This window comes from Neofelis nebulosa, chromosome 3 (assembly GCF_028018385.1).
Source record: "Neofelis nebulosa isolate mNeoNeb1 chromosome 3, mNeoNeb1.pri, whole genome shotgun sequence".
NCBI lineage: Eukaryota > Metazoa > Chordata > Mammalia > Carnivora > Felidae > Neofelis > Neofelis nebulosa.
In genome coordinates, this window is record NC_080784.1 from 67721137 (window position 1) to 67741862 (window position 20726).

Genomic DNA, 20726 nt, shown 5'->3' on the forward strand with positions numbered 1-20726 from the left:
TCTATGAGGACAAAAACTATGTCATTCTTTTTTACTACTGTATCTCCAAAACTGTAGCACATTTCTATGCACATGTCAGTTGTTAAAAAGAAAAAGGAAGGGGGAAGGGAGAGAAGGAGAGAAGAAGGAAGTCAAATAGGAGATATTCAGAGAACTAAGTAGTAGGGAAGCCAACCCATAGTGAGTGTATGGGAGAGGCTTAAAGATAATGCCTAAAGATACATATTTCTAAAAAAAAGTATATTTATTTCCTGACCCTTAAGTTTTGATGTAATCTACATATTTGCCAAGTAAAGACTGAATATATCGTCTTCTCCTCAACTTCACAAATGTGATGTACTTTCTTTAAAATGGAGGAACACTGAACTCTGATCTACTAAGACCACTGTGATTGTGATGTGGTCATGATTAGTTTGAGGAAAAACAGCTTGCAAAGGATAAGGAAGCGCTCATCCTCTGATGAACGCTTGAAATTTTGAGTGGTGTATCTTTCCATGAGTTTACAGTTGCTGTTTTTCCCCTGTTTCCACAAAGAAGAATAAAGAAAAAGACATAGAATTGGAAGATTCTACTTCATTGTGCTCCTATGCCCTCATGCCCATAGACTCATTACCATGATCTGACTTGAGACCATCAAAATTACGGATATATTATATCTCTTTTATGAGAGTCAATATAATAATCTTTGATTTCCAAGTCATGATGTATTCCTGGAAAACCAATATTCATACAGGGATATATATATTCATATATATATATATATTTATAGCAGGGAGACAATCCTCTACACCTACCTCTGGCATTTTCCTTTTTTTTAATTTCAGTTTTATTTATCTTTAAATAAATTGTTATCTGACATACTATATATTTTACTTATATATTTATTTGTTCCCTTCTACTAGCATATAAATTTCACAAAAGAGGGTTTCTTATCTATCTTATTGGCTATTATCAGAGTCCAGGAAAGTGTCTGAAAATAGTAGATTTTCAAAAATGATTTGTTGAATGGATACTTGAATAAACAAATGAAGCAGAATAATAAGGAGAATAGTTTAGTTTGGGGAGGAACAGTTTTTTGTTTTGTTTTGTTTTGTTTTGTTTTGTTTTCCTGTTTGGGGACAAAAGAGAATACAGTATCAAAACATTGAATCATTCCTGAGTTATAATTCTTCATGTAACTTTAACAGTTCTATTACTTTGAAATTAAATATGTACCCCTCTGGAATACTGTGTATCTGAGCTCCCTGGATGACATACATTCTGCTAATACTTCTATTTTGTCACACTGACTCATCTCTGTGGAGCAGAATATTCATGTAACTTGATTTTTGATCATTAAAGAAAGTGAGAATCTTTAATTTAATTATTATTATCATTATTTTAGCCTTAGAGAGTTCACCAAAGCACTGGTAAATTTGGAAAACATACTCAATATTTTACAATAGATAACAAATAAAATTATGAGTCACCTCCTAGACTAAAGCTTTATTGTAGGATACTTAGATAACATTTGTGCATCTGGCTCTGTCATGATCTTTAGTTCAGAAATAACATGAGTGTTTTGAGGAAACTAGACTGGGAAGTTTTGAAAGCCAATGGCAGAAATAAACAAAAGAAATGCAGGCAACTATGAAAGCCCTACAAGTTTGGATCCTCTGTTCCAAAGAGTGCTTAATGTATTACTGTGCACTTGGGAAGGAAATCTGCTTATTTTCTATCATATTTTCTTTTTTTTTAAGTTATTTATTTATTTATTTATTTATTTAGGGGTAGAGGAGAGGGAGAGAGAGAATCCCAAGCAGGCTCTGCACTGTCAGCACAGAATACCTCAGGACTTGATCTCATGAATCATGAGATAATGACCTGAGCCGAAATCAAGTGTCAGATGCTTAGCTGACTGAACCACCCAGGCACTCCTCTATCATACTTTCTTGCAGACAGTCAAACATGATCAAAGCTCTAGTTATTTAAAACCATTTCTCCATGCTGGTTAAGAGGTCTTAGGAAAGTACCCTCCTCATTTGGAATACACCAGACTACTCAGCTCCCATCAGGCATTCTAAAGGGGAGAAGAAGTAACTAGGAAGTATGTTTTTAAGTAGGCTGTTTTATTGGCCAAAAAATGGAATAAATGAAAAAAATATATACTTGAACTATTGATGATGAGAGACAAATCTCCTGTCTCCTATATATGGGCATGGTCCAGTATAGGTGAAGAGGGTTTTTTGTTTGTTTGTTTGTTTGTTTAGAAAATTTCCTAGCCAGAACCATTTGCTTTGCTAGGGCACACTAATTGAAACAGCAGGTCCAGCTTAAGTTGTATAATCATGATCAAATCAAGATCAAGATCAAATCAAGATCAAGCTAGTCTTAAGCCAGCATTCAGAAAAAAAGGTAGAAGTTCATTCTCTTTGTCTAATTAGACATGATTTAATCTGAGTAAACTATTAAAATAGAAAATATGAGACATAAAATGATGAATATTTTCTCCAGGTTTTTCCATCTCCTTCTCTTTATGAACATGTATGAGAATAAAAATTACTGAGAAATATTATTAAAATACCTGAATACATCAAGCCTGAGTGTCACTGCATCCTTAAAATTACCATTATGCTAGCATTGCAGAACTTTAGGAAGAGCATAGTGAGGTAAAATGAAATATGCCACCACCCCACCCCCCACCCCCACTAACACCCAGGGAAAGTCATTTTCCATGATCTAACAAATAACAGATGGTGAATGACTGAGAGCTCTGTTGCCTTCTAAATAGAAAAGCAGTATTAGTTTTCTCATTAGGCTTATAGGAGAAATGGCTTCAGCCGTTAGGTAGTTTTGTTAATCCCTACAGCTGGACTATGCAAAAGTGTAGGGCTTAATACTCACTCTCAACAATATCTATTTATGTGGATCAATTAAAGCAGATAAATGTTTTGCCTATTTTCCCCCTCCAAGGCAGCAAACATCGGCTTAACCAATGAAATGTGAATATATAATACAAGAATAGAGAGCCCAGTATATTGTAGAAGTTATATTTAGCAACGTCTATGTGTCATCATTGCTAAACCACTCAGGTGGCTACAGAAGAGGGCCAGAGGCTCTAGTGATACATATGCTAAGCTCCATCCTCAGAGCTACCTCTATAACTCATCCGCACTCAGGCAGAACTGAACTTTTAACATAGAAGTGTTCCCCAAAGGGTTATTTAAAAAAAAATAGTCAATAGCATCTGAGAATCTTTTGAAACTAGTATCACTGATCTGCTATTGATATAACAAAGAAAGTCTGGATTCACACTGTGAACACACAACAGAGCTTGTGCAAGCTGGCATGGAAATCTGCAGTGAATTATTTGAATAAAAAGCACATTATATTTAAAAAATCATTATTTTTAACTTAAAATGATTACTTTTAACTATGTGTTATATGTTGTCTTACATCTAACTATGTGTGTATGTGTGCATGTATATGTGTGTGTATGTGTGTGTGTATACATGTCTATAAATATGATCTTCACAATAGCCATAAGAGACAAATGTTACTATCTGTTATTCCTAACTGAGGAAAGGTTAAATAATTTGCCAGAAATTATAGAGCTATATTAAGTGCCATTGGCAGGTGCAGAAGCCAGAGCTGGCTGACTTCAGAGCTTGCATTTTCTAATTACATGGCACCACCTTTTTAAAAAAAAAAGCACACACTACAGGCACCGGGGTGGCTCAGTTGGTTAAGCGACTGACTTTGGCTCAGGTCATGATCTTAGAGTTCACGAGTTCGAGCCCCACTTTGGGCTCTGTGCTGACAGTGAGTAGTCTGCTTGGGATTCTCCCTCTCTCCCTCTCTGCCCCTCCTCCACTTGAGTCCTCTGTCTCTCAAAATAAATAAAACTTAAAAGAAGATGAAAAAACACAACTATAATGCACAGCTCCAACAATGTGAAATACTGTCTCTGTATGTGAGAGAATGTGAAAAGCTATGGACACAGCTATGCAGCCACCCAGATGGATAGGAATGTTTGAAAAATCTTGGGGAGCTCTTTTATGTGAGACACAATAGTCAAATCAGTAGAGTATAAAAAAGCTACTGCCTCAGTCCATAGGACAGAACACAGAGAAGAAAAGCAGTTTGATGATTTTTCTCACCCACACTTGGATGGATTTTCATCATCAATTGGTGCATTAATTCTCTCTGGCTCCTGGAAACAGTCATTTGCTTAATAGCTCTTTTGTGACCGAGGGAGTTAATGCACAATCCCAAATGGCTTAACTTCCAGCTGAGGAGGAGTTTGGGCAGAGAAAAAAAAAAAAAAAAAAAAAAAAAACATCTAACTTCATTTTTCACAAATAATTTGAAGATGAAAGTTGGAACAAACGATCTCACTATTTTTGTTGAGAAAGAGCCCTGTTTTCTTTTGACAGAGGTCACTGAGATGTAGGAGGCAATTTTCATGTGGAGATATTTCCTTGAGTCAGTATAAATGGAGCAAAGAAAATGAGTGAAATACAAAATGTCCTTGTAAAGCTCAGATTTTCTGGGACCTACTATGAGATTTTTGTATTAGAAAGTTTGGACAATTCTAAGTACCTATCTTAACTTTTTAACTTTATATCTTTGGAATGGTTCAAAATAATTGTCCAGTAACTGAAAATCAGGATTTTTCATAGGTTCAGCTTTTTGCCCTACTGCAGACTTAAAATGACTGCAGACTTAATAATCACTAAGTGATTATTATGTATGATTAATTATGCTATAGAAATGTTAAGACGGTTATAATTGTATGGTTATAATTTCCTTGTCAGGTGATAAAACAGGAAGAACTTGGCAAGGATCTTTCTGATTGTTCTTTGTATGATCTACTGAAATACGATGATTTTAACTCTGACAAGCACCTGGCTCTTGAAGAATTTTATAGAACATTCCGTGAGTATAATATTCATTCTCTAATTCCTCTTCGTTCATTTTCCTGTTTCTTTACACAATCCAGAATGTTGCTTGATCTGAGAGTACAGGCTGTTTTTAAATTAAGAGAAGTGGTGTAAGTAAGATAAAGTGCTGAAGTGTACTGAAACATATGTAAAAGTTAAGGGATGCAGTAATCCTAAAATGAAAAGCTGGAAATACTTGATAACCCTGGATATCAGTTCTTACTGATTCTCATTGAAAACGTGAATTCCACAATGCTGTTTTTAAAGTCTGGGGGGAGTAGTAGCTCTTGACTAGTCTTCACTGTATATCAAGAACAATTTAATTGTTTACACAGTGACTTTTTGATTTTCGATTTTTGTTTTTACACTATAGGGAAACCAAGGTAGATTAATAGATAGAGTTTGCATATATGTTAACAATAATTAGCATAACAATGGAAAATTGTATTTATATTAAGGTACTTTGGAATAATTTACGTATGTTTAAATTGCTTAAATACTTCTTTAAATCGACTATTTATGCTTTATAAAGCATAGATATGCTTTATATGATTTATGATTTGTATATGCTTTATAAATCATGTATGAAATATGATTTATATATGCTTTATAAGTCACCAAAGAATCAAAGCTCAACAGGATTTAAGTCAGCACTGAAACCAGTATTTTCTTCTATCTTTCTATCTTCAATGTTATATATATGCACATTTATATATTGCTTTCAAAAAAGACAGGAAATAGGATATGTACTTGATGTAAAAAGATCTCTTTTGAATTATGCCTCTTCCATCTATCAGTGGTCTGATATTACAGAAATTACTTAAATTCCTGAAAATCCATATAAATATGAATAGTAATGTTCTTGTCATATGATAATTTTATATTAAAACATTAAATTAGATTTTATGTAAGTTTTGATAAAGCAAAATAATATATGTGAAATAGTTGCAGGTGATGAAGCTTTAAGACAAGATATCAGTATGCTCTTCAGATTAATTAAATTGCATTTCCATTTTCAATTAAAAGGCAGGATAGCAAGATGCAGAGTGACTCTATAAACAGTTAACCCCTTAAAAAATGTCACAATCAAGGATAGACACCTTTCAAAGACAACAACAGGAAAGCAGCATTATTATTCTATGTTTGTAAGAAGAAATTGAAACACAAAGAACTTAAGAACTAAGTGGCTGAGTTTATAATCAAAGCTAGGTCAGACTGTGAAGGCTTTGTGTTTTCCACTAAACTTCACTCTGTAATAGGAATTATTTTGTGTACTCATGGTGGCAACGAGAAGATATTATGGTTTATCAGAAAAGAATTTATATTTATATTCTTCTATATCTGTATTACATTAATATTGTCATATATTAATTTACAAATACCATATATAAGCTAGAAAGAGATACACATCACAGAAGGGACTACATAAAATATTAAGTAAGTTAGAATATAATCTAATTTGGGAAATCACAAAGACTTTTTGAAGGTGGTAGCAACTGAATTAGTCTCCAGGATGAGTGGATATGGACTTTGGGCAATAAAAGATGGGAAACTGGACAAAAATGTATAGCATAAATAAAAACTCAAGTGTATCACATACCAGGGTATTTACGGAAATTAATTCAACTGTAAGGTATGTTCCAGTATTGAAATTCTATGAAAATACATAAATTATTATTATTATTTTACTAACTTGTTTTATTAAACAATCAGTCTAATCTACCAGCTCCAATCTCTCACCCTTCTACTAGGCAGATACTTGGATTTGACTAAATAAAAGTAATTGAAACTTGTAGCAAGAGCAGAACATATTTTTAATGGCATGCAATTTATCAAGCATCAGTAAGATAATTAAATAGATGTTTGTGAGAATTTTTATTAAATATTGTTGATGATGAAATGGTGGAGCTAGAAACTAAAACAATAAAAGTAAAGTAGGAATAATATGTTATTTTTATGACAGTACAGCAAAGACTGAATAATGATTCCTGGCAATATCAGTAAATAAGAATCTTGTCTAGAATGCTGTTGCTTACCCTATCACAGGAAAAAAATGATACTGTGTTTTGAGATATGATTTGATGTTGCTAAGGAAGGCAAGGTAGATCAGTATATTGTTCTGATAGAGAAAATTTTGCAATTCCGAAATTTGTATCATCAGTAAAAGCATTCAATAGAGAAATAATAAAATGTTGTCTGTGAAGGAGCTAAATTATACTAGAAACCGTTGAAGTTGGATGGAAAAAAATCTATATGATTTGGGTTAACTCTTAGAAGTAACAATTTTATGGAAATTATATATAGTAAAGGCAATGAATTTAATGAATGTTATAATGTTTCTGCCATGAGGTCAAAATTATGCATCACACCCAAGGTCTACATTTTTAATATTCTGAGTCATAAAGAGATATTAAGTAATGAAAGCACTTGGCAATCAGCAATCGTATTATGAGCTTTTTCCCTTTTTGTGTAATTGCAAAACTATCCCTTAACAATGATAAAATAATGTTCATGTAGTCATTTAGAGAAGATAATGTTTTTCTAAGTAATGCTGGAATTATATGGAATATTTTAATATTCTTTGTGGTCTTACCAAGCGATTTTCTGGAAAGTATCACATTTTCAGTGTTGCACCTTGCTTAAATAGGTCATCAGACTATATAATGATCCCTTAGAGGTAGAAGAACTAATTTGTGTGGATAGTGTCTACATTAGCAAAAAGTATTTATACTTCTTGAATAGAAAACATATATCTATTTCTTTCTTTCCATCTATTATAATACTTTACAACTAAACCCAATTTGGTTTTATGAAGTTTAGTGGCAGGCTTTTAATAATGGCATAATTTCAAAAAGTCACTGCATTATAAAATACTAAGGTAGTGTCATGAATAAAAATGTGTAACAATAGTGAGAAAAGCAATCTATTCGAAAATCATGTATTAAGTACTTATGTGTATAGAATGCTGTGATAGTTAAACCAACTTAGAAAGATTGTTTTCTTTCCCTTAGGAATATATAATCTCAGACAGACAATGATAAAAATGACAGATCTAGTAAGGGTAAAATAATCTTTTTTTTTTTTTTTTTTTTTATATCCAGAATGATTCCTCCGGATAACTCTTAAAATGAAAATCTAGAAAACTAAACAGTCCCTAAATGAATGTTCAAAAGAATAAACGAAGTCCAGAGAAGCTAAAAAACAAAAACAAACAAACAAACAAAAACTTCTCTTAATCCATTAATTATTTACTGGTAGATACAAGAATAGACAGAGTTGCAATTTATTATTCTTTCTGCCATAGTATAAAATGGAAGAAAGTAGAGCAAAATGTAACGTGCAAACAAGAAAAGGTTAATGTTATTTTAAAAATAGTACATTATCAACCATTATAACACTAGTAAATTGTTATTACAGTTGGTAATAAGGTTTTCTGTAAAATAGCCTTTTTTCCCCTCTTTGGATAAGAAGAGGGATTATTTTAATATTTGACAATAGGCATTGGATGCTATTCTTAATTTTTCTCCAGAAATTTGGGGATTATTAAAAAGATATTTAAAATAAATCCTCAGTGTGAGCATCAAGCATTCTAAACCATGCCTTGTTTTATTAATAAATTTGGAAATCTATTTTATGGGATCAAATAAATTTTAAATGAGGTCAGTGACACAGTTTTGAATACTTAGAGGAAATACTAAATCCTCTGGTCAGATGGCAAATTCTTTCACCCAGGCATTTTGTTGTCTTGAATAATTTCAGTTAAATGTATAGATTTTTCAGTGCAAAGCTTTCTTATAGAATTAAAAATGAGTAAACAGTGCCATTATTGACCATAAGGACTTGAATTAACATATGAGAAAACAGCACTTTATTTTCTTCGCACTCAAAATTAAATTAAAATCTTTGATTGTTTGATTTGCATGGAGCACTATATTTTTGCCTTAAGTCTATATAGGTAAATGCAATTTATTTGTCATCAAACATGACCATACACTGAATTGAGGCATTTAATTTTCACAAATGATACTCAGATAAATATATGTTTACCTATTTTTGCAGGCAAACTCAGTTAAGATAATAAATTTTTATTAAATGATTATTGGTCTTAGGAATTAGTTGTTTTTGTTTCTAGCTAACAAAAAGTGGTGCAATTGGCTATCCAGAGAAAGAATATCTGTTTTGAGAATGCTTTCTATGTACTTTATTTTCTGAGTTAAATTATAAATTGCTCTATCGTGCTAAGTCTTAAAATTATATGAAATGAAGAGTTTGCAATTCTGATAGATTCTTAAAATTCTATTAAATGGTTACGAGTTGCAGTTCCTAAAGCCATGTACAAGTCCTTCAAGATATGTATGTGTTCTATTAGTTCAAGTTCTAATGTTACACTTAAATAAATCTCTATCAATTCTAAATGATCTTTATGTGTGGAAAGTTCCCTAAAGAAATGTGCTTCTACTAGGCATGAAAAAATTAGTTTTTTGCAAGCATAATGCATCAACTGTGAGCATTTATATTGAAACTAATTGTATAATAGCTCTCTCTCCATTCTTAAAAAGAATAGATAATTAGGATTCTAAAACTTTAAAGTACTAAAAAAATACATGGCACAGTTATTTTAAATTACCTAACTATTCATGATTATATTTAAAATGTCATATTTCTTTATATGAAACACTTCTTAATGGAATATAGATTTGATAATGACATTATGAGGAAAAAATCATTTTCTAGGAAGTCACAATTTCTATAATAAAAATATTACTTATTGGAACCATCTAATAATCAGAGCAATGAAATATGAATATTATATTAATATTCATAGATTTTAGGTCATTAGTATATGAAAGACATTTATTTGAGAAAAATAACAGAGTTTAGTGAGAAGAATTAAAACTATTACAGTAATATGGGTTAAAGGTGAAAGGGTCAGGATTAAAAGAGAACAGTAATAATACAGAGAGGTGGTCATATTTGGGCAGTAACTTACAAGCAGAATCATTTCAACTTGAGTGATTACATATACATGAGATAGAGACAGTAGGGTCAAGGACAATGTCCAGTTATCTAGCTTGCATACTGAGGTGAACAATGATACTATTCATTAAAGTAGGGCACACAGTAAGATAAGCAAGTTTGGGAACATATACTGAGTTGGATTTTCAGCATATTGGCATATTTACATAGAAACATTTGGTTGGAGAATATTGTGGCCTAGATCTCAAGTAGGAGTTCAGGGACACAAATAGAAATATGGGGGATACAGTTAAAACCTGCGCTGGCAGGTAATGGGGTACCCAAGTGAGTATGTAAAAACAGAAGAGATGAGCAAAAGAGCAACAGGGAACTAAAACTTAAAATTAAGTAATGAAATTAAAAACCAAACAAACAGGGGCACCTGAGTGGCTCAGTCGGTTAAGTGCCTGACTCGATTTCGGCACAGGTCATGATCTCATGGTTCATGAAATCAAGTCCCACCTTGGGTGTAGAGTGCACAGCCTGCTTGGGATTCTCTCTCTCCCTCTCTCTCTGCCCTCCCCCACTTTCTCACATACACATGCACATGCTGTCTCTCCTAAAATAAATAAACTTTAATAACTTAATAAATAAAAACAAACAACAACAAAAACAAAAATGCTTAGAGAAATAGGGAATAAACCAAAGGACTATGTATTTATAAAACTTTACTAGAATTTGTTGATGAGCAATTTCCATGACTGAGTTCAAAACAAGAGATATATGACAGATAAAGAAATGGCTACCAGTTTTGATCACAAGGAGGTGTGGGTGACTTTGGTCACAGCACTTTCAGCGGAGATGTAGGGGTAGAAGCAAAAGTTCTGGTGGTTGAGAGGTTAAATGTAGGAGAAAAAAGTAAAAGAAAAAAATGTGGAGGAAACTAGTGGAGCACACAAGCATACATCAAGTATATATTTAGATCAAATCCAAAATAGGTAACTCGTATATGGTTTTAGTAGTTAACACGATGGTTGCCTCTGGAGGAATTGGTGGGTGATGGGGTGAGAACACAAGGTGAGAAGAAGGCTTCCATGGTACTCACAGCGTTCTACTTTTTAACCTCACAAAAATCCCACACTCATTTGCGAAATTCTGTATTAGACATTGCTACACCTACTATAGCATAAGCCCATGTACAGATCATTGTAGTATGAGACCTCACAGCAACTTAAATTGCCTAGCACATGGGGGAGATAACTTTTTTACTACATACTGTGATTAAAAAAATTAACTCACTTGTTTGTATACTTGTAATTTTCTATGTTAGAGTTTATAGATATGCCCTGACAGTTTAGGTAAATAAAGGTCAGCATCATTCACTTATAGGTAATTTCCACTTTATGTTCTAAGTTCTTTAGACCTTTTAGGAAAAGGACTGTCCAAAATGATTGCTGAGACCCAACCTATAGACACATATTCCAAAAGGACAGATTTTGTCCTAAACAAGATAAATTGCACATACCAACTGTTAATAGACAACAGGTAAAGCAATACAAATTTGAAGTTAAATTTTAAAAATAATGAAAGTCTTATGTTTGTTTTCCATTTGAAGATGACCCTTCCCTCCAGATTGCTAAGATTATCTTAATCTTTTGTAGCTAGTGCACATTTATGTTTCTCCTTTTACCTATAGCCTCCATAATGATTTCTCACTGGTCACTTGCTGACCTAACTACTTGGAACTCATAAAAGCAGAAATAGGTATTTTAGCTTCTCTTTTATTTCAAGTGAAAACCTCATATTTATTTCTTAAAGTATTGACTCTGTGTCATATAGATATTGAGAGTAGGGCCTTTTGTGATGCAAAATAAAATTGAAATAAGAAACAATATAATAGAAATTGATTAATCGTTCTTATTTTTCCATGCTGTACCCTGTCTTGTCAATCATGACTTAGTGGATCTGACTTAAAATTACTTTCCTCTGACTTCAGCATGGTATTCAGCAATAGAGTTTGCCTAAGGCTGTTTTGGACTTTCAAAATCATTTCTGTAATTCATGGGTACTTTGGCTTTGTTAACCCCGTGTTCTTTATACTAATTTCTCAGAAACTCCTTGAATTGAGCCTTGCGTTGTGCTTCTGTGGTTCTGAACTCTATCTGGATGGCATCTTCTTCATAATGGAGTTCTTGTGGAGATCGCCAGCTTCACTGCTGCCCCAGTGTCATTTGGGCACGACGGTGTTGCTGCAGTCTGGCACCAAGGCCTTAGCTTCAATTTACTGTATCTCAGGGACACCTGGATAGCTCAGCCAATAGAACATAGGACTGTTAATCTTAGAGTCTTAAATTCAAGCCCTATGTTGGGTGTGGAGCCCACTTAAAAAAAAAAAAAAATAGAAGGTATCTCATATTTCTGAACTGAGTTTCTATCAGTGTGATTTGATTTTAACTGGCTAAATCTTGTTCAATAATTTAAAACAATTTGAATGTAATGTATCATGTTTTAATTTGTAGCTGTTTTTGAATTCTCTAGTTAAGGTTAGTCTGAGAATGCATTTCATTTACATTTACCAGGTGAAAGTTTCTTTATAGGATTCTGCTCTGTCAAATGATCCACCATGGAGACATTTATCTACAAAGTGAATGTTATGATATATAAAATCAAGTGCTTTTTAAATAGATAAGATAATCATACATGTTTAGGCAATTAATCTTTAATTTTTTTTTAATTCAAGGATTTGAAAGCTAGCACTTAGAAAACACATTTTTGTTAAATGTATTTTAATATATAGTTGTTATTACCTTCACATTTTTTTTTTAAACCAGCCAGAGGCTTATCCTCTTAGTTAAGAGAGTCCTATCACTTTCATATTGTGGTCACATGGCTATAACCAGATAAAACAAGAAGTTTTAAGTAGGCCTTATCAATAACATGTAGAAACAATAAGACTTAAGCTGTATAATATTAGTTTGAATCTATTTGTCTTGTTAAAAAAGAGGAAATGAATCAGAACAAGAGAAATGGAATTTTGAATTTTAATAAATTTTAAGCCATATCACATATTAATAAAGTTTGGCCAACAAACTTCAATTTTATTAAGTACAATATTTCCATATCCTTTTTAACAATGACAATTTATTTTGGTTCTTGCAGTAGTTAAAACAGAAAGGCATTTAAAAAACATTTAAAAAAACAATTTAAAAGAAACACGTAAAATTGATTTTATTAACACTTTCCCTATAGACCAAAAAAATATTATCACAACCTATGATCATTATGAAAATGAAGGAAATACATTATCGTCTCTTCCTATCAAGTTTTAAAATCTAGCATATATTTTATTTTAATTTATTTATTATATTGTACTCATTTTTTAATTTTATATTTTGATTTATATTAGGATATTATACAATTTTCAAATTAACAGAATATTTTTAGTATGTGATTTTGAGGCTTAACAAAATATAAATCTAGCATATTTTTTGCACTTACAACATATCTCATTTCTCATTTTGGACTATCTACATTCTGAATGCTCAGTAGTCATTGACTACCATCTTGGACAGTATTATATTAGAGTGTTAAAATCTCTACCTAAAATTCTATTCCAGTGTTTCTATAATAAAACTGTATTTATTCAAGGACAACATAGGTGTGTATGTAGGAAATCTACAGATTCTATCATCTATCTATCTATCGATCTATTTTTTATGATTAAAGTATGATCAGCATACAATGTTATATTAATTTCAAGTGTACAGCATATTTATTTGACAATTCAGTTATTTTGAATAGGAGGTTAAGCACATATTCTACTTGTAAATAAAAAACAGAGTATGAATTTCATGCTAATATCTATTTTTCAGGAAGTCAGAAAAGTACACATTTATAGGATAAATGTAGTCATCTAAGCAACAAAATTATATCCTCAACATAAGTAAGATGTTTATTTTAAAAACATAATTCAATAATATATATTTAATGCCACCCACCTTAAACCACTCTCTCCCAAATGTGTTATCAAAGGATCATTTAAATCATATATCCTCTGCCCACAGTTAGCACCTTAATTTTTTTTCTGAATTTTTAATAATCTCATTCTTAAGGTCTATTTTTCCCTTCTGATTTAAAACAAATGCACCAATCATATACATCTTCCAGTGAGAAGCTGTTCAATCTGAGAATGAAAGGTATTACTGAGTGAGTTTAGTCTAACACTAAGCAATGAAACACTTTCAAAGAGCCTGTAAGACCTTATGTACCACAAGGATTAATGTTTATATTCATTTTTTTTTTTGAAATATTAAAAACAGCTCTGGAATACTTTTACCTCTGAGAATCCTAGGGGATTTAATGCACTACACTGAACATAACCCAATATTCTTTAATGCTTAGGAGTTACTGAAATATCTTGTAGTGCCTCAGGGTCACCACAATAAAAGAAAAATGCATGTACATATGTAAGTATTTATTGTTAACAAGGTATATGCCAAATACCTTATTAACACATCTTACAGTTATTCAGTCCTGATACTTTGTATGGCAATTCCTTTTACAGATATTTCAAAACCAATAACAAATTGGTTTGTAACAAACACTTTAAGAATTGACAGAATAAGTTAATACACATCCATTGTTATACTTTTATACAAGTAATCAATTCGATGAATATTACTTATATAAATTATATATGCCTGACACTGTGTTTAGTAATGCTCGATCTTTTGATTGTTTATTTTATTCACAAACAGTCTTTCATTTCTTAAGGAAATCCTATTACAACTCTCTCCCTTAGTTTATAATAGACTTATAATAAGTCTGTAGTAAGTCTTATTATAAGTTTATAATGGACAAACTCTGTAGTGCTATATGATGAATGAATATTTAGCATAATCTATCATTGATATCATTAGCAGATTTTGGAATGATAATTTCTTATAAAAATATATTTATCTTATAATTCTAAGGAATATTCATTATATCTTTAGGTGACGATTTAAAAAATAGATCAAGGGGTGCCTGGGTGGCTTAGTTGCTTAAGTGTCTGATTTCGGCTCAGGTCATGATCTCATGGTTCTTGGGTTTGAACCCCACATTGAGTTCTGCATCGACAGTGCGGAGCTTGTTTGGGATTCTCTCTCTCTCCCTCTGCCTCTTTCTCTCTCTCTCAAAATAAATAAATAAACTTTAAATAAAAGAAAAAAAGTAAAATGAAAAGTAGATTGAAATGAAATAGATTTCTTAACAAAGAGGGAAAGGAGACATTACACCAAGTGCTGTTTAGCTGCCTGACTGAGGATTTTGTGAGGCATGGAATACTATATATCATCTGCAATGTGCTCACTGGGTAATGTGTTCATCCTAATGGAAATTGTTCCTATAAAAAGGAAGGAAATTGCAGTAAACTTGTTACTGATCATTTAAGTAATGCAAATAGGCCCTTGGTGGTGGTGACCAGATAAGATGGGAAAAAAGCATCAATGATGTTTAAAGCATTATGGAAGCTACAGATTGCAAATCATCTTGAGAGGTAGTTTACATTTATAGCTACTGCCTAGAGGACAGGGAAGGATAACTCTTTCTTCTGACTGTTGCTATAATTGGTCATTAATTATAGTAATATATTATTAAATAAATAAGAAAATTAGACATTTTAGTATATGGTATATTGTACTTAGTCTATTCCTAAAAGATAAATATTTTCAACTAAACATAAAATTTAAAAAGACAAGATAGGATGAAAGGAGGGGAAAGCAAGCCAGAGAAGCAGACAGAGAGACAGACAGTGACATAAGATAAAAGACAGAGAAAAGAGATTGAAGAGAGAAAGATGAAAGCCAGGCAAAGAAGAGTAAGTGTGGTTTATTTTATGCAAGTATTTTGTAGTTTAAAACTTAGCTGTGCAGTGATCCAGGGGTACACTTTTACATATTTCGATTAATATTTCCATTACAGGTACTAACTTTATACACAACAACCAACATGTATTTTACTCTTATGTGACATTCACAAGGCTAGTCACTACAAATATAAAAATAGATAAGAAAGCTTTCTTCTCAACTCCAGGAAATTAAACAGAAGAAAACAATTAGAAAATAATATGGCATGGAGCAAAAGTGACTTGTATAAAATACAAGAAAAAAGAGGCCACTCTAAGGGATGGATTCTAAGCAGAAATAACTTCTGAATTAAGCATACCCTCATATAGGAGTTCTGGATGAGAAAATCAAACCATGTGCTTTTCTGCTAAGCAGAGCATATCAGCAAAGACTGAGGTGTGGGAAATTACAAGCAATGTCAGAGTTGAGGGAGATGGAGTGAAAAGGGGGAATTAGTCAAAAAAAAAAAAAAGCTTAGGAGGGAACTAAGAAGAGCTAGATTTTGAAACTCCATGAATGCAATATTGAGGAACTGAGATAATCTGTATAATGGTAGGCAAGAAAGATACTGGTAGAAATATGGAATTGTCAGATCTAAATTTGGAAAGATCACTTAGAAAGCTGAGAGCAAAATGCAGTTAAGAAACAAGATTGGGCACATTAGTGCAATCAGTGGTGTGTTGAAGTCAGTGATTAAGTTTTCAGAAATTTTACTGTTGAGTTGATATCATTGAAGACTAGGAAGTGGCCCATGGTGGGAACCTTTACACCACAGACATTGATTAGTGCTACAAGTTAAAGCCCTACCCCCAATTCCAAACCCACTCCAGCTCAGAGATCTGCAGTGTTTTTGTTTTGTTTTGTTTGTTTTGTAATATTTACCAGAACACTACTGACTAAAGGCTGCAATCGTCTAGTGATAAATTTTGAGAGACCGAACAAGGATAATTGGGTAATTAAGAGGGTGTTGATTAAAAAAAATATGTATTTAAAAGAAAAGACCTAAAACACTAAGGCTGACAATTGCTAGAAAAGAATCTTAGAAGATACACATTTTGCAATCCAAAATTAGTAATAATCAGATCAATAAAATTGCTGTGATCTATAAAAAAGACATCTAAGAAAGTTAATTGGTGATAATTCTTGTTTTTTTTTCAACTTCAAATTCAAAAATATTCTCTTTATCTCTAGAAATCTTAATGTGGCATTTTATTGTAGTATAAATAATTTATATATGTGATGTAATAGATTTTTGACGATAGAAAGAAGTCATGAGCAATTTGTTACAAAATTTTTGACCTACTAAAGCATAAAAAGTATACTAGTCTTTTTTGTTACTGATGAAAAATGGAGATTGAAATATCAAACTAAATTAGATTAGCAAACTAAAGATCTGAACCAGTGATTGCATTCAATTCATTTCCATTGACACAATTCATTTTATTAGAATAATCTTTTATAAGAATTTCCTATGTTAGCAATCTGAAAACTACATAAGTGACAGCTTAACGTTTCTTTTAATGATTGCATCTTTGCTATAATATATGAGTTGGCAACATTTTCTTTGATAGCAAGAGTTTATCTTACTTCTATATTGAGTGAGATTATTAACTTATGGGTTGACACATTTCTCATATAAAGGATATTATTTTTGTGACGTCTCATTAAAAGTGCAGATTATTTTCCTGCCCTTTGTAGATATTTTGGCACTCAACTAAAAATCTATAATTAAATATTTAACACCTTTTAACTATGTTTTAACAACAAATGAAAGTGCTATATACACCACTCCTCTATAGACCCACTTGTTATTATCACCCCATATTGTAACTGAACAGCTTCATATTAATACCATGTTTGAAAAAGATTTCATATTACCACTGAATTCCTAGACTTCATAGCTTAAAAAGTAGTACATTTTCACATAGCTACAGGTGTACAAAATAAACAGTGCCAGCGAAAGATGTTCATGTGACATTATACAGCTTCACTTAGTCTGTGTTTTTTCAGTCTTTGGGATTGATGAACTTTTTCATATTTTGATTTCAAACTTGACTCATCAAGTTATTACTTGTTGAAATATTAGGATATTTGAGACATTATTGTAGTTCAGGGAAATAGTAGAATCGATCAATTTTAATTGAGGTTATTCTTCAAGATCCAGCTCATGTGGTCACTTTTTATGCTGTTTTAGCAGAGAACTACATTCTTTTCTCCAAAACCACTCAGTCTCGGTTGCTGCTAAATCCAATAAGGAAGAATACTTGCATCTGATATTTCCTATCCCTAATTTTATAGCTCATTTTGTAGTTTGTGTTACATGGTCTTTTACTTTTTTTTTTTGATGCAGAGACAGCTATTCGAAAAATATTGATACCCCAAATTATGAAACTTTGATTCTAATAGTATATAACTATCACCACACAGTATCGATTGAAAGAGTATAGTTATATTTAGAAGAAATATAGTGCTAAAATTTTTAGTGTATATAAACTGAAAGAGCTTATAAGCAATTTCATCAGGTTTTACTTCTAATTTTAGCTGAGACAGGATATCAGAGTGTTGAGAAGTGGCCTGTGCCAATTGGATCATTAAGAACTATTAGGTTTCTTATAGGGACTACCAGAGACCTCAAATAGCTGGGGATGGATGAAGGCCTGATGTCACCTCCCTGGTAGAAAATGCTTGCTTTGCCACCAGGTGATATTAGATGTTGGTATGTATGGTGGAATTTGGCGTGAGACTTCCTTGCATCTTTCATCACAATTTCATAAGTAGAAACAGATAGGGACGCTGGGGTGGCTCAGACAGTTAAGCATCCAACTTCGGCTTAGGTCATGATCTCAAGGCTTCTGAGTTTGAGCCCTGCATCCGGCTCTGAGTGATGGCTCATAGCCTGGAGCCTGCTTCAGATTCTGTGTCTCCCTCTCTTTCTTGGCCCTCCCTCACTTACACTCTGTTTCTCTCTCTTTCAAAAATAAACATTAAAATAAATAAAGAAAAAATAAGTAGGAAAAGTTATAATTAGGAACTGAGTTATATCATCAGTGTTACCAATCCATGTTATAATGTTATAGGAAATATAACCCAACATAATAATAACTGAAGAAAGGTAAAAATTGTGTCAGCTTTGACTATATTGATTCATTGGACCAAGAAGTATATATCTATATGAGTTGATGCATAATTATTTTTTTTAATGTTTATTTACTTGTTCCTGAGAGAGAGAGAGAGAGAGAGGAAAGAGGGAGAGAGTGTGTGTGCTGGAGTGGGGGAGGGGCAGGGAGAGAGAGGGAGAGAGAGAATTCCAAGCAGACTCCACACTCTCAGAGCAGAGCCTGATGCAGGACTTGAGCTCATGAATCGTGAGATCATGATGTGAGCCAGGATTAAGAATCAGATGCTGACTGAGCCAGCCAGGCACCTCTTGAAGGTATAATTAAATCACAGTTATAAAATTGTGGTGCAAACTGATTTCTTAAATTAGTTTGATAGAATTCTCAGAGAGTGTTACTGTCCAAAAAGTCTACACCATGATGTACTCATTCCTTATGCAGCTCTGACCATATGCTTTTATTACTCTTGATTGTAATGTGAACAAAGCATCTATTAGTGAAAGAACAGAATAATTTTTTTTAATCTTGTATTTATCATATTCTTATAATAGTGATAGAATTTGCACCTGGTTGAGCATAACAGATTAAGTGGCTCTGAATTTTTCAGTGAGCTAAGCAAGTAAATTTACACAATGGATTCCACTAGAAGAGAGAAAAGAAGCATATTGGACTCTAAAGAGTCCGCTACTTTTTACAAACCTAGATTTCAGCTAAAACATTGTATCAGATGCAGCAGCATAATTCTTCACCTTGAAAAACTTGTGAATCTTATTATACTTATCTATCCATCCAAAAAGCAACCTATGAACTTACAGCTTTAAAAGCAAAGTATATTTATATTAATTTTTATTTGTAAACATATTCTGAGGTTATGGAGGAAGATGTTGCAAATGTGGTAGATTAAAGTATATCTGCAAGACATTCCATATTCATGATTTAGAAGACTTCACACAGTTAAGACGCCAATACTATCCAAAATGATCTACAGATGTGATGCATTTACTATTAACATGCTGACAGTGGGATTTGTTGTTTGTTTGGGGGGTATTTCTTTTGCAGAAATAGAAAAAAATCCATGCAAAAATTCATTTGGATCTCAAGGGACCCTGAATAGCCAACATTCTCTTGATAAAGAAGGAGAAAATTTGAAGTCTCATCCCTCCTGATTTTAAAACTTAATAGAAAGTCATAGTCAAAGCAATGTAGTACTGGCCTAAAGATAGACATATGAAATAGAATGGAGAACCCAGAAATGAACTCTCACATGCATAGTCAAATTATTTTCAGCAAGAACACCAAGGTCATTCAATTGGTAAAGAAGAGTCTTTACAACAAATGGTGTTCAGAAAACGGGGTATCCACATAAAATAAAATTAAATCAGATCCTTAACTTATACCATCTTAAAAAAAATGACTGAACATATATGAATGGCTTAACAGTAAGAACTAAAACTATAAAAATATTTGAAGAAAACAGGGAAAAAGTATGACATTTGATTGGGCAGTGGTTTCTTGGATATGATACAACAAAATAAAAAAATAATAAATTGGACTTCATCAAAATTAAAATTTTTTGTGCATCAAAGAACATTATCAATGGTTGGAAAGGCAACCCAAGGAATGGTAGAAAATATTTGGAAATCATTTGTCTGATAAGAAGTTAATATCCAAAATATTTAAGAACTGCTGCAATTCAACAACAACAAAACAATGACAATTAAAAAAATGGGTAAAGTATTTGAACGATATTTCTCCAAAGAAGATGTACATAGGCCAATAGGCACATAAGAATATGTTCATTATCACTAATCTTTCAGGAAATACCAATCAAACTCATCATGAAATAC

At 32.3% G+C, this 20726-nt stretch overlaps 1 protein-coding gene across 3 annotated transcripts in view; it reads left to right on the forward strand.

Annotated features, from left to right (window-relative positions):
* Nucleotides 1–20726, forward strand: part of FSTL5 (follistatin like 5) — a 789672-nt gene that overhangs the window by 435181 nt on the left and 333765 nt on the right. For all 3 annotated transcript variants that reach the window (XM_058720999.1, XM_058721001.1, XM_058721000.1), the window contains exon 6: nt 4797–4917. In XM_058720999.1, coding sequence (XP_058576982.1) covers nt 4797–4917 — 121 coding nt within the window. The remainder of the gene's footprint in view (nt 1–4796; nt 4918–20726) is intronic.